At 47.9% G+C, this 12535-nt stretch overlaps 2 protein-coding genes across 2 annotated transcripts; one reads left to right on the top strand and one right to left on the bottom strand.

Annotated features, from left to right (window-relative positions):
• Positions 1–4464: 4464 nt before the first annotated feature.
• Positions 4465–5496, bottom strand: LOC136475059 (beta-1,3-galactosyltransferase pvg3-like). Its single transcript, XM_066472611.1, has one exon. It carries the CDS (start codon positions 5494–5496, stop codon positions 4465–4467), a length of 1032 nt encoding a protein of 343 aa, XP_066328708.1.
• A 2956-nt stretch (positions 5497–8452) lies between these two features.
• On the top strand, positions 8453–12402 carry LOC136478248 (26S proteasome regulatory subunit 7A). Its single transcript, XM_066476605.1, has 10 exons — positions 8453–8655; positions 8906–8987; positions 9612–9703; positions 9854–9931; positions 10018–10079; positions 10773–10917; positions 11012–11230; positions 11314–11495; positions 11789–11964; positions 12076–12402. The coding sequence occupies exons 1-10, from the start codon at positions 8569–8571 to the stop codon at positions 12231–12233; spliced, it is 1281 nt and encodes a 426-aa protein (XP_066332702.1). The 5' UTR covers positions 8453–8568; the 3' UTR covers positions 12234–12402.
• The last annotated feature ends 133 nt before the right edge of the window (positions 12403–12535 follow it).

The raw sequence follows: 12535 nt of genomic DNA on the forward strand, positions 1-12535 counted from the left end.
TCCTCAGTGGCATCATCAGAGCCGGCTGCTTCAGTCATACCAGCATAGCCTACATCAACTTTAGTTCCTGATCCGACCCAGACTGCTTCAGCATCACTTCTAGCTACAGAGGGTCAGACAGCTCAGAGCTCAGGGTTAGATGATGATGGTGACCAGTTCCAGCTTGCTCCTCGTACCTCAGCACCCGGCTCATTGGCTGCAGTCTCGCCGACTGACCCTTAGGTTTTGGTGTTTGACGCTAAAGGAGGAGAGGGTTCGAGTATGATAGCCTTAGGGGGAGCGATATATCTAGGGGGAGCTTAGTTATTATATTAGCTTATCTATTACATTTGGAGTTTCTATGTGTGTGATACATTATGCATTCATGTTTACTACTATATTTATGTGATAGTGATATCTACGTGATCATGATATATGACATGTGTGCTCTCTACTGTGAATTATTTATATGTCATATCACTTGTATTATGCTCATTTGCCTTTGCTTCCGCGTTTTACTTTGATGCAAATGAGCTTCATTGCTTGTACTTATGCTTATTTCATATCTTTTGAGTACATCATGTTGGGTTGGGTCATATAAGCTTGCCTAACACTTTTGTTCTTATTGCCAAAAGCTTATATGAACCAAGCATGTTAAAAACCTCATCTCTTTCACATACTCAAGGTAGTATTGTCATCAATCATAAAAAATGAGGAGATTAAAAGCATCTAGGCCCCTAGTTAGGTTTCGGTGATTAATGACAATACGTGATTACTATGACTAACGTGTGTTTTATAGAAACAATTAAGTTAGGTCACGGTAATGGAGATCGAATGGGTAATCAAGGTTGTCATGCCCCTACGATGGAAATCGTTTCGGTTTTCAAAGGATGGACGACAATGTTAAGGATGGACAAGTTTTAAGTGTCGATTGGAGTTGGAGAGACACTTAGAGTAGTTTAGGACTTTGTTTTTCCTTTGGCCATACTATTAAGGGGGCTATGAATGGGGAGCTTGACCTAGGTGAGTCTAGTGAGTTAGGTGTGGTGCACATTTGTTAAAACTAGCACTAGATAACTCCAAAACAACCCTTTGATCCAATGGAGCAAACTTCATTCACATATGATCGAGAGTTGGAAGTGAATGGAGGGTCAAATACTGATCGGACGCTGGCTCCAGTGTGACCGGACGCTAGCTTATGGTCCGGTCAGTTCATTTGACCAAGGTGAAAGTGTCTAGAAGTGACCGGACACTGAGAGGTCAAGTGACCAGACGCTGAGGGCCAGCGTCCGGTTGACTCCAGTAAGGTCCTAGAGAGGGAGAATCCTAATCGGACGCGTCCGATCAATGCTGATCGGACGCTGATCAGGTTCCGGCTACTGATCGGACACTGCTCAGCAAGTGATCGGATGTTGGGGGTCCAACATCCGGTCGACATCAGTAAGGTTCCTGTGAAGGGAAAATGTGACCGGACGCTGGCCAGCGTCCGGTCAACACTTAACCACTGGAGTTTGGGGTGTACTGATTGGAGCGTTCGGTCACCCCGTAGAGGCACATAACGGTTTGTTTTTCAGCCGGTGTTATAAATACAACCTCCACTCGTGTGTGGGGGCATTTTTGCTCATTCCAACAACAGAGAAACACCTTAGAGAGTGCCAAGAAGAGCAAGGTCCTAATGAGATGATTGAGATTTGAGAATCCCAAAGAGAGCCCTCATTAGTGAAGATCAAGAGTAGCAAAATGTGCATCCACCCTTCTCATTAGGCTTGTCGTGGTCAAGTGAGAATTCGTGCTTGTTACTCTTAGTGATCACCATCACCTAGATGGCTTGGTGGTGATTGGGAGCTTGGTGATCATCCGGAGAGCTTGTGGATGACCCAACTCAAGTTGTGAGCGGTTGTGGGTGATTCACCGCGACGGAGTGTCGAAGAATCAACCCGTAGAGAGCACTTGATCCTTGCGCAGATCAAGGGGAGCTACATCCTTGCGCGAGTGCTCCAACGAGGACTAGTGGGGAGTGGCGACTCTCCGATACCTCGGCAAAACATCGCCGCGTTCCTCTTTCTCTATTTGCTTTGAGCATTTACTTTGAGCAATTCAATTCTAGTCTTTACATTCATATAAGTGTCATGCTAGAGTAGGATTAGAACTTAGGTTGCAAGTCTTTTGGGCGGTAGAATAATTAGAAACACTTTCTAGGTACAAGGGGTTAATTGAGCTAACCATAGGATTTAATTATTGTAAAAAAATTTAGAATTAGGCCAATTCACCCCCTCTTGGGTATCTTGATCCTTTCAGTTTCGCCTCCCCAAAAAAGCCACGGTCCGTCATAGGTAAGAGTGATACAGAGCTAAAAAACCGACGGGTTCGACAACCGCTCTCGGCACCTTTAGAGTGAGGGGTGGAAAGGGATGGGCCCGCTAGCAGCCAGTACCCGGGCGCACGAGCGTCGCGGGCATCCTAGCCCATGTTCGAGTCTCGGCCGGATACGATCCATTGTTTTTTCTCGAAGAAAGACAGAGCCCTCGGGAACGGTCGAACGGACCCGAGAACTATATGGATTGACCACTGAGAATCTAGGGTCGGTCACCAACTGACCCAAGCTGGACCCCCACGAATAGGATGTCGTGGCCCTACTCAGACTAGCCCATTAACAGCTCACCGAGCGCCATGATCCGTCCATATAGAAAAATCGTGGCACAGCTCAGCCCCTCCGTTTTATCAAAAAAAAACGCTCGAGGGAAGACGATCACAAAGACAAACCGACCCTCGACTAGACCCCTGCTACGGGCGGGGGCTCGAGGAAAGTTGGACTCGCAAGGAAACTGAACGCGCGGTCGTGGAACGACAGACCCCATAGGGGTCGGAATCAGGAAATACCTTTTCTGGACCACCAAATCTCACGGCTATACCCCCTAGGGGTCCGATCACGACAAAAGGGAATCGTCGTCCCCAGGTCACGCCGTGGGTGACAAAAGAAGGCCAAGGCCCTTAGAGTCCTCCTGTTCGGAAAAGCCTTCGAAGGAGCATTCTACTCCTCCGTAGGCTTGGGGGCTACTGTCGGGGACCAATACTAGGATATCCGAAGAGGAGGAGCTAATGGTCATCAACATTGACTCATCCGAGCAGTCAGGAGCACGACTATGGCTCCAACCAGTCCCAAGGTGCGCGGGCTCTGCCTCGCCCGACCCCTTGGGTGCGGGCTCCGCCGTTTGACCCGACCTCTGGGGATGGGCTCCGTCTCTCCCGTCCCCTTGGGTTCGTGCTCTGTCTCGCCTGACAGAGACCCATACCGCCGCCAACCACTCTATGTCCAAGCGTATGGACCTGGGTCAAAGCTATGATACCGGGGAAGAGACTGGCATGACTCGATATAACCCGTGGCTATGACGGGCTATACCTGAGGATTCACATCAAGAACAGTGTTGGGCGTGCCGGTGCTATTCTACCTAACCCTCATACGAACGATGACAGGCGCATCAGTTCACCACGATGTCCGTCGGGACGGAATTGAGCGCCATGACCGGCAGATGACGCCTGCGCATGGTGCTAGTGACGAACTGGGCCGCGACGTGGAGCCATCCCTATTGACATCTACAGGATCGGTGGGACCCGTATGAAGGAGAAGAAGGACCCGATGATCCTGAAAGCCTTCCTCTCTCTCGTTTTTTTTCCTCTGCTATAACCCGTGCTTTCCCTTGGCCTATAAAAGAGAAAGCAGGGCACCCCATGAAGGAGATCGACCCATCGAGACCTGATCGGATCCAGATCTGCACAAGAGCATGACACGAACACACGGTTGAGCAGCGATCGAGCTCTCAGCACCCATTCACTCCTTCCACCAGAGACTTGGGATCATTTCCCTTTCTCGCCTGATTGTAATCCCTACTACAAACTTTCAGTGCTAGTAACACGAGCATCCGCGACGAACTGGACGTAGGGACTTTCTGGCCGAACCAGTATAAACCTCGTGTCCTCTAAGCATACCATCCGAGCCAGACACGCAAATACTAGAAATTTACTCATCGGTGGTAACTCAAAACACCGACAGGTTGCAACGTGACGGGGATTTTGTTGCCTATGCGTTAGATTTTCTTTTAGTTGCAATTGTTGTGGGTTTTGTTCCAAAGGTTTAGTTGCAATTGCTTTAGGTGTTTGTTTTGTTTGTCAACTTCTTTGGTGTTTAGTCGTTGTTTCACTTGCTGCTATGTTGTACCGACTAATCTGGATTTTTTTTCTTCTTTTCTTTAGTATAACCGGCGGCTCTTCTAACTGTTTTGTTAAAAAAAATTATGAAGTACAAAATATGGTAAAAAAACAAGTGGGAAGATGGAGTTGGTGAGAAGAGCACAGATCAAATCAAGGAACACATTTGTTTTTATGTATAAATTAATTAAAAGTTCCCTCAAAATTAAGCAACGCGCATGCACGCATCCGATGGATCGATCCCTACTACTTACAGTAGTCGATAGGAGAGGCTAGGTGTTAGTCGATCTTGTAGGACTTGGACGGCTTGAGCCCTGCCGTGAAGTTGAAGTACTTCAGCGCCTCCGCCCACCTCGGGTTGCTCTTGAGCCTGTGCACGCCGATGGTGCTGGGCATGAACTCGTGCTCGCACTGGTCCACGGGCACGGGGTTGAGGTAGTCGTGGATGGCCGGCTTGGCGTTGAAGCGGTTCTTCCCCTTGTCCCCGAGCCTGAGCCACATTCCGGTGAGCATGTCCTCCGTGCCCACGCTGTGGTTGCGCGCCACGTCGGAGGTGGCGATCCACTGCACGAGGTCCCACGACAGCGCGTAGGCCATGCCGGCCATGTACTCCCGGAACGGGTCCATGCTGTCGCACGGGATGGTGGCGCCGTAGTACATGTCGTCCCGGGGCATCCCGCCCAGCGACGCCACCAGCTGCGGCAGCCGGAGGAAGATGTCGTCGTCGGCCTTCATCACGTAGTCGTACGGCTCGTCGGCGTAGAGCCGCGCCACCGTGGACAGGAACGTGTACGTCTTCCCGCCGTTGAGGTTCTCCTCGCAGCCGTCGAGCACGATGACGTCGTCGTGGACGAGGATCTCGAGCGGCACCAGCACGCGCTGGTCGTCCTTGTACAGCCGGCAGAAGACGTAGCGGACGTCCACGTGCGCCGCGAGGGGCTCCTCCGGCGACGCGAGCTGCAGCCCGTACACCATGCGCAGCATGTGCCGCCGCTCGTACAGGTCCGCGCGGGTCAGCACGCCGATGAGCAGCCGGAAGTCGGGCTTCCGGACCACCGCCGGCTCCGCTGCGGGCGGGCCGCACGCGCTCAGCATCGCCTGCAGCTCGAACTCCTTGGGGTACACGAAGAGGAAGATGAAGGCCAGGAGCAGGAGCGGCAGCAGGACCAGCGCCTTGCTGGAGGCAGACAGCCTGGGGAAGCCGCCGCCGCCGTGCCTCTGTTTCACGCCGACCTGCAGGGGCGCGTGATTGCCGTTGCCCATGAACGACTTGAGAGAATTCCTCGGCGGCGGCTGCGGCGGTGACGGCATCGATCGATTGGCAAGCAAATAAAGAAGCGCGCACGCACACACCACAGTCGTCGCAGATCAGAGGTGCTTAGACGACGCGGCCTGCTGCGCTGGCTGATCACAAGATTTTGTTAGCTTAGCCTGTGCTGCCGCTGCATGGATCGGAGACGTTGAGAGCAACGAGCAGTCGAGCAGGCAAGTATGCGATGCAAGTAGGGACTAGGGAGCGACTGATATGATGCTAGCTATACTCCTAGGCTGCTACACGTACTGACATCGATCGAATTGAAGGCAGCTAGCTGCAGGCAGGGGAAGCATCGTCGGTGGTAGTTCTTTTGCTGGGGGTGGGGGGTGGGGAGCTTGGCCGGCACGGTAATGGCGACGCCTTTGCGTAAAGGCGGCGAGAGTGAGGCGGAGTCCGTGTGTAGAAATGGAATGGGACTATGGAAGCGATCGAGAGCTAGGCGTGGCGCGACATGCGAGGTCTCATCTTAGGGGAACGTAGACTGGTGGAGTCAACGACGTTTGCATGCAGATGCAGTGATGGCTCGATTTGTCAACACTCACCTTGCGTGAGGAACAAACGAACGGAGAAAAGATTTGTATTGCGTCCAAAAAAAAAGAGGGAAAAAAACAGGGTGACACTGTTCCTTAATGGGTAAGGACTGTTCATAGCAACCCGTTACTGTTCCAAAAACCGGTTACTGTTTACGGAAAAACGTTACTGTTCATCAGGGAAAACACATCGCGCGTTGACTGTGCCAGGAACAGTGTTCTGTGAGAGGAGACGGAGTTTTTGGATTGCACGCTTATTATACTATTGTATACTTATTATACTATTGTATAGATACGGATACGGCTATAACAAATGCATCTCTGGCGATCGAGCTGACGAGCTCAGCTATGGCCTGAAGGGGTGACTACTGGTGAGATCCAAAGTAACGTTGGTTAATGTAGTCCGTTACTATGTCACAATCTTTGTTTGAGCCCGAGAGGCTAGGGGAGGGAGGCGGCGAGCACATAGAATGAGCCGGAGGTGGGTGAACCAGCACGGTGGTGTGCTCAGACGAGGCAAGAAGTGGAGGGGCCAAGGCTCTTAGGGTTCGAGTTTCGGGTCTTCGAGGTGGGTGCGTGGGTGGGTGGGTGGGTGGGGGGTCCATGGTCGGTGCCCTTTAGAAGGGGGAGGGGGCCGACAATGGTTAAGGCAAGCTGAAGGACAACGAGCGAGGTGATTGGAGTGCCCCCAAATGGGTGGTGGGAGACAACCGATTAGGTAGAGCATGCAACGGGGGCAAGGGAGGCGGTGTCTCCTCCGATTTGGATTAGGGAGGGCAGAGAGGAGGAGCAGGGGGTGAGGGGTGAACGGTGCAGCTAGCAGTGCTGTTGACTGGGTGGTCAGCGAGCCCGATGACGGGCCAATAGAAACGAGGAGCTTTGGTTCAGATTAGTTTAGAGTGGGGGTAGGGATGGATGGTGGACGGTGCGGCTAGCGACGGGGACGACAAGGGCCAGGACGATGGTGGAGGCGGCAAGGTGGGTGGGAGGTAGGAGACTAGTGTTGTTTTCGTTAGCAACGCTCACGCTCTGGGAATGTGTCCCCCTATTTTAGCAAAAATGCATAGAACTACATCTGCACAAGGCGAGCAATATGTAGGATATATATAATTAAAAACCAACGACATCTTCTTGGCCTTCTACCTTAACTGTTCCATCATCTACTCTGCCCATTCGACTAATTCAGCTGTGTTCTCTTTCATTCACTTGTTCTCTCACTCACTCCTTTGCCACCTCTTTTGCCCCTCCTCATCTACATGTCCTTCGCCACCTGTAACCATCGGGTCCTGCTGTCTAGCTAGCTCCCACCCCACCCTTGAACCATCACCATTCACTAGTGATCGGCCTAAAGCCACCACCAGGCGACCAAAAACACTTGTTGGTGCGAGCGAGGCAACCAATTAACATTTGTGTTCGGGCAGGATGGATGTAAACATGCACCCAAACAAATTGGCCCTACATGTATGAACCTTGACAGCGGGAGCGTGGCTCTCAGGTACAAGCTAGACTACCCTTATATCAAAACAAATGTCAACCAAAGATGCCTATCACACAAGAATACAAGTTATTCGGAAAGCAACGAGGCCATACAATTCTGTTAGTGTCTGTGTTATAGGAGTTGATGAGGAGATGATTTATAGGAGTGAATTGGCATTTTGGATTGATGGAAATGATGCTGGGATTAAAGATGTGGTGTCGATATGCAGTTTGCAGCCTTAGGAGTCAGGAGAGGTAGGAATAAATGATGTTGGAGGGTCTCGGTGATCTACTCTTGCTTGCGGTGGAGGAAGAAAGAGAGAAGCTCGAGCTATTTGTGGTGGAGGAAGAATAACATAAGCCAGAGGAGCGAGGAGATTAGTTGTACTTGTACACCATTGCTTGCCGAGGCAAGAGATGTGTGCAGAACACATAGCAGCAAGAGATCATGGCACAAAGAAAGGATAAATAGGATGACCAGAGACACACTAAACTTCCACTCTCTGGCGAGGATCAAGTTTGAACAAGAAGAACCATGAAGAAGATGATTCAAGAGTCAGAAGAAAAGAGCCCCGTGTTAGGAAAGTTAACAAAAGCGGTACAAATTAGTACCGTTGTGATAATTTGATGATATATAGGGCATGTCTAGCTGACGATACAAATCAGTATCATTGTGACAATTTGATGATATATCGGGCACGTTTGGTTACCGGCCGTAGGGTGCCACGCCTAGTTGTGCGCGGGCTGCGGAAACAAAACATACCTATAGTAGCAACAAGGGTACATTTCCAAACTTTACATCTCTCAATGGTACTCGTCCAATTTTCCATTTTCCGTCTGTATAACAGGCAAAGCGATATCTAGCTCCGTCCGATCAGTATCACACGGTGCAGAAGGGTCCCTTGGAGAAGAGGAAAGAAAAATACCAATAAAACGAAGTCGAAGTACCCCAGATGAAGGCATCTCCAATCTCCTCGCCCCCCACCGCCCCACGGACCTGAGCCGCCACAGCCGCCTCTCCCCTCGCCGCCGGAGAAGCGCCGCTCGCTCAGGAGGACAGCCATGGCTCCGGAACCGGAGGATGACATCATGAACGAGAAGAACCCCCGCCCCCTCGACGAGGACGATATCGCCCTCCTTAAAACCTATGTGCGTCCCTCGACCCCCGTTTGGATCTCTCTGATCTCGTGGATCTAGGGTTCTTTGGTGATTTGGTCTTGGGGGTGGGGCTTCAGAGTTGTGTTCGTTGTGATTCGGGCTCGAGATCGGTTTAGGGTTTTGATCTCCTCTGTCGTTTGTAACGGCATCGTGCTTTTACCAGATTTAGGTCGCCGTGTGTGATTGGAAGGGGAGAAACTGCTGATGTTTGCTAATTTTGGTTTGCTGGATGCTGTTGCAGGGGCTTGGGCCGTACTCGACCAGCATCAAGAAGGTCGAGAAGGAGATCAAGGAGATGGCCAAGAAAATCAATGACCTTTGTGGTGAGTGATAATTTTATTATGATTTTTTTTTCGGTGTGGCATTGGAGATGTAGGCCAATTTGTTTCTGAGTTGGTCCTAAGGATAAGTTTGATCATTTTGTGGCATTTTATTCATCTTCTAGCTTAGACTGTTGAGTTATTGCACTGAGAATTATATTCACTTGGCAACACTTGTTTCAGCTGGCTATTTACTTGCAGCTAATATGGAGTTTCATTTACTTGACGATCTCACGTATAGTTATCCAAATGGTTAAGATGTAGTGATGCATTATTTAGTGTGTTACACTTGAAACATTCTAGTTTACTGAACAAGGGTAAAAATCGATGGGAACTGTTTCTTTAGTGATTCCTCTGTAGTTCTGGCATGGGGGTGCTGCTATATATTACCCTGCACTCTAGATATTTGACATGTTATTAACTTAATAGTGTAGTAATGACATGTTATTAACTTAATAGTGTAGTAAGATGAATTGGCTATGAGACCACAACTTATGTCTGGTGTTTTCTATTATGTCTTATGTCTGGTGTTTTGTATTATGTTCTATGTTGTTCTGCAATTCATCAGCTTGTTTTAATGCTAGCAAGCTCCTTTTGACCTGAGATGTGCTCTTATACTAAATGCAGGGATAAAGGAGTCTGATACAGGGCTGGCTCCACCTAGCCAGTGGGATTTGGTTTCAGATAAACAGATGATGCAAGAAGAACAACCATTACAAGTATATTAACTGAACCTGATATTGTGTTACTTAATAGTTTTTACAGATTTGAATTACGACCTACGATGCATGATAGTTGGGCACAAAATCTTTTCGGTTTCAGTTTTACATGTGCCAGCGCACTAATAACTTCTCTTTATCCTCCTGCAGGTAGCAAGGTGTACAAAGATTATAAGCCCTAATACGGATGATGCCAAATATGTTATAAATGTAAAACAAATTGCAAAGGTATGCCATGCTTGCCATTTTATTTCCATCTCATGCGACCTAGAAACTGTACACTTTTTTCTTATGCCTTGTTTTGATTACTGCAGTTTGTGGTTGGACTGGGGGATAAGGTCTCTCCAACTGATATCGAGGAAGGGATGAGGGTCGGGTATGCCATCCTGTATTTTCAAATTAAGCATATCATAAGTCTTAAAGTGTCTTCTTCCTTTAGCATATCATACTTAGTTATTCATTTCTACTACATCACTATGATGCATTTATGTACTCTGTGATGAATGTATACAAAACTGGCCCATCTTTCCGGTGATTATTTGTAAGAAAATGATATGCATCATGCAAGCTGCATGTCTTATGGGAACAATGCTTATTAATTTGAGTTATTACTTATTAGAAGGCTTAAAAAAGCAATGGCCATTCGTGTAGTGATAGCCATGTCCCTTGGAAAGATGTCATGAACATGTTTGACATAGATGAGAAAGCATTGGTTTGTTGAATTAGCTGTCCTCCATGACCATGACTTGGTAGGCGCGTAGTGTTTTCTGAAAAGCAATATTGAATGTAGTGTATCTATGTATTTTAGTAATCTTTGAATACTGCTATTGCATTGGAAATAATTGTTAGCTGCATAGATTGGATGCTAGTATAAAACTCTGCCCTACGCAATATTAAGAGATGGAAAGGTTGGTTAATCTAAAAATGATCCTGTGCATTCATTTTATTGCTGAAACATGACTGGCCTTTTGGTTATTTCTCTATGCGTTGTGCTATTGTTCCTGAATAAGTTGAAACTTTTTCCCACCTAGTGAAAAATTTGTGATCTCACACCTGATGCTTGTTGCAGTGTTGATCGTAACAAGTACCAGATTCAGATCCCTCTTCCACCAAAAATTGACCCAAGTGTTACCATGATGACTGTGGAGGAAAAGCCAGATGTGACTTACAATGATGTTGGTGGCTGCAAGGAGCAGATTGAGAAGATGCGTGAAGTATGTGATCCTTTTTCCTTGTGAGCTGGCACATACTTCATCACAGTTAGTTATGGACCTACTTTATTTACTCTTTGCTGTACCATTTTTACAGGTTGTTGAACTTCCTATGCTTCACCCAGAAAAGTTTGTCAAGCTTGGTATTGACCCTCCAAAAGGTGTCCTTTGCTATGGTCCACCTGGTACTGGCAAGACTCTTCTTGCAAGAGCTGTAGCAAATCGGACTGATGCTTGTTTCATCCGTGTAATTGGAAGTGAGCTAGTTCAGAAGTATGTCGGAGAAGGTGCTCGGATGGTCAGGGAACTGTTCCAGGTATATCTAGTGCTGCGAATCTGTAAAGATTCATCCAGTTTTTTCTGTTCAACATATTTCTGAAACGAATTCCTCTATTGTAGATGGCCCGCTCAAAGAAAGCATGCATTGTTTTCTTCGATGAAGTTGATGCTATTGGTGGTGCTCGTTTTGATGATGGGGTGGGTGGCGACAATGAGGTGCAGCGAACAATGTTGGAAATAGTGAACCAGCTTGATGGGTTTGATGCAAGAGGAAACATCAAAGTTCTCATGGCCACTAATAGGTATTTCATTTTTTCATTTTACTCATGTGATTCCAGATCCTTTTAGGTGATTACCTCGTACTCTATTCTGAAGATATTATCTGAAGAAACATAGAATTTTGAATATGCGAAGTTCTGCATGAAAACCTATTGTTTATAGGCTCCATGCCTTAAACTGACATGACTGCATGAAAATTAGGCTCCATGCCTTCAACTGACATGGCTGCATGAAGATGTATTGTTTATAATGGCTATAAAATTTATTGGCCATATCCCAGGCCCCAGAAGCTGACCACCGTCTCTGTTTTCTCCAGGCCTGATACCTTGGATCCTGCGCTTCTGCGTCCTGGTCGTCTGGACAGAAAGGTAGAATTTGGGCTACCTGACCTGGAGGGCCGTACCCAAATTTTCAAGATCCATACACGAACCATGAACTGCGAGCGAGATATTCGTTTTGAGCTTCTGGCACGGCTCTGCCCCAACTCTACTGGTGAGTTGCTTTGTGGTTTGATCAGAATGTTATCTGTTTGTTTTGATTGTTGTACTTGAAGATTTTACGATAGACGATCAGGTTCTCACATAGCCTTGCTTGTTACTCCAGGAGCGGATATAAGGAGCGTTTGCACAGAAGCCGGGATGTATGCCATCCGTGCCCGCAGGAAAACAGTGACAGAAAAGGACTTCCTCGATGCTGTCAATAAGGTCATCAAGGGCTACCAGAAATTCAGTGCAACACCCAAGTATATGGTGTACAACTAATCAGTGCGTCTTCATGGGATCTGTTGTTTTTAGAACTCTGGATCTTTTTTATGATTGTATCGTCATGAGGTTCTATGCAAAGATTGTTGTTTGTTTAGCAAATTGGATCCCCAGTGACTGTAACCTGTACCACATGTTTTTAAGACAAGGTTCTCCGCTCGGTGATTCATGTTGCTTGTGTTTATGACTGATGTGCACATGACGCAAAGTTCATTCGGAGAACTGACGCAATGTAAACCTCAGGCAACGCAGGTGGTTGTTGCTCTGACGTCTCATCTGGATTATGCTTTGCTGGTGCATCC

The sequence above is a fragment of the Miscanthus floridulus genome, chromosome 8 (genome assembly GCF_019320115.1).
Source record: "Miscanthus floridulus cultivar M001 chromosome 8, ASM1932011v1, whole genome shotgun sequence".
Lineage (NCBI taxonomy): Eukaryota > Viridiplantae > Streptophyta > Magnoliopsida > Poales > Poaceae > Miscanthus > Miscanthus floridulus.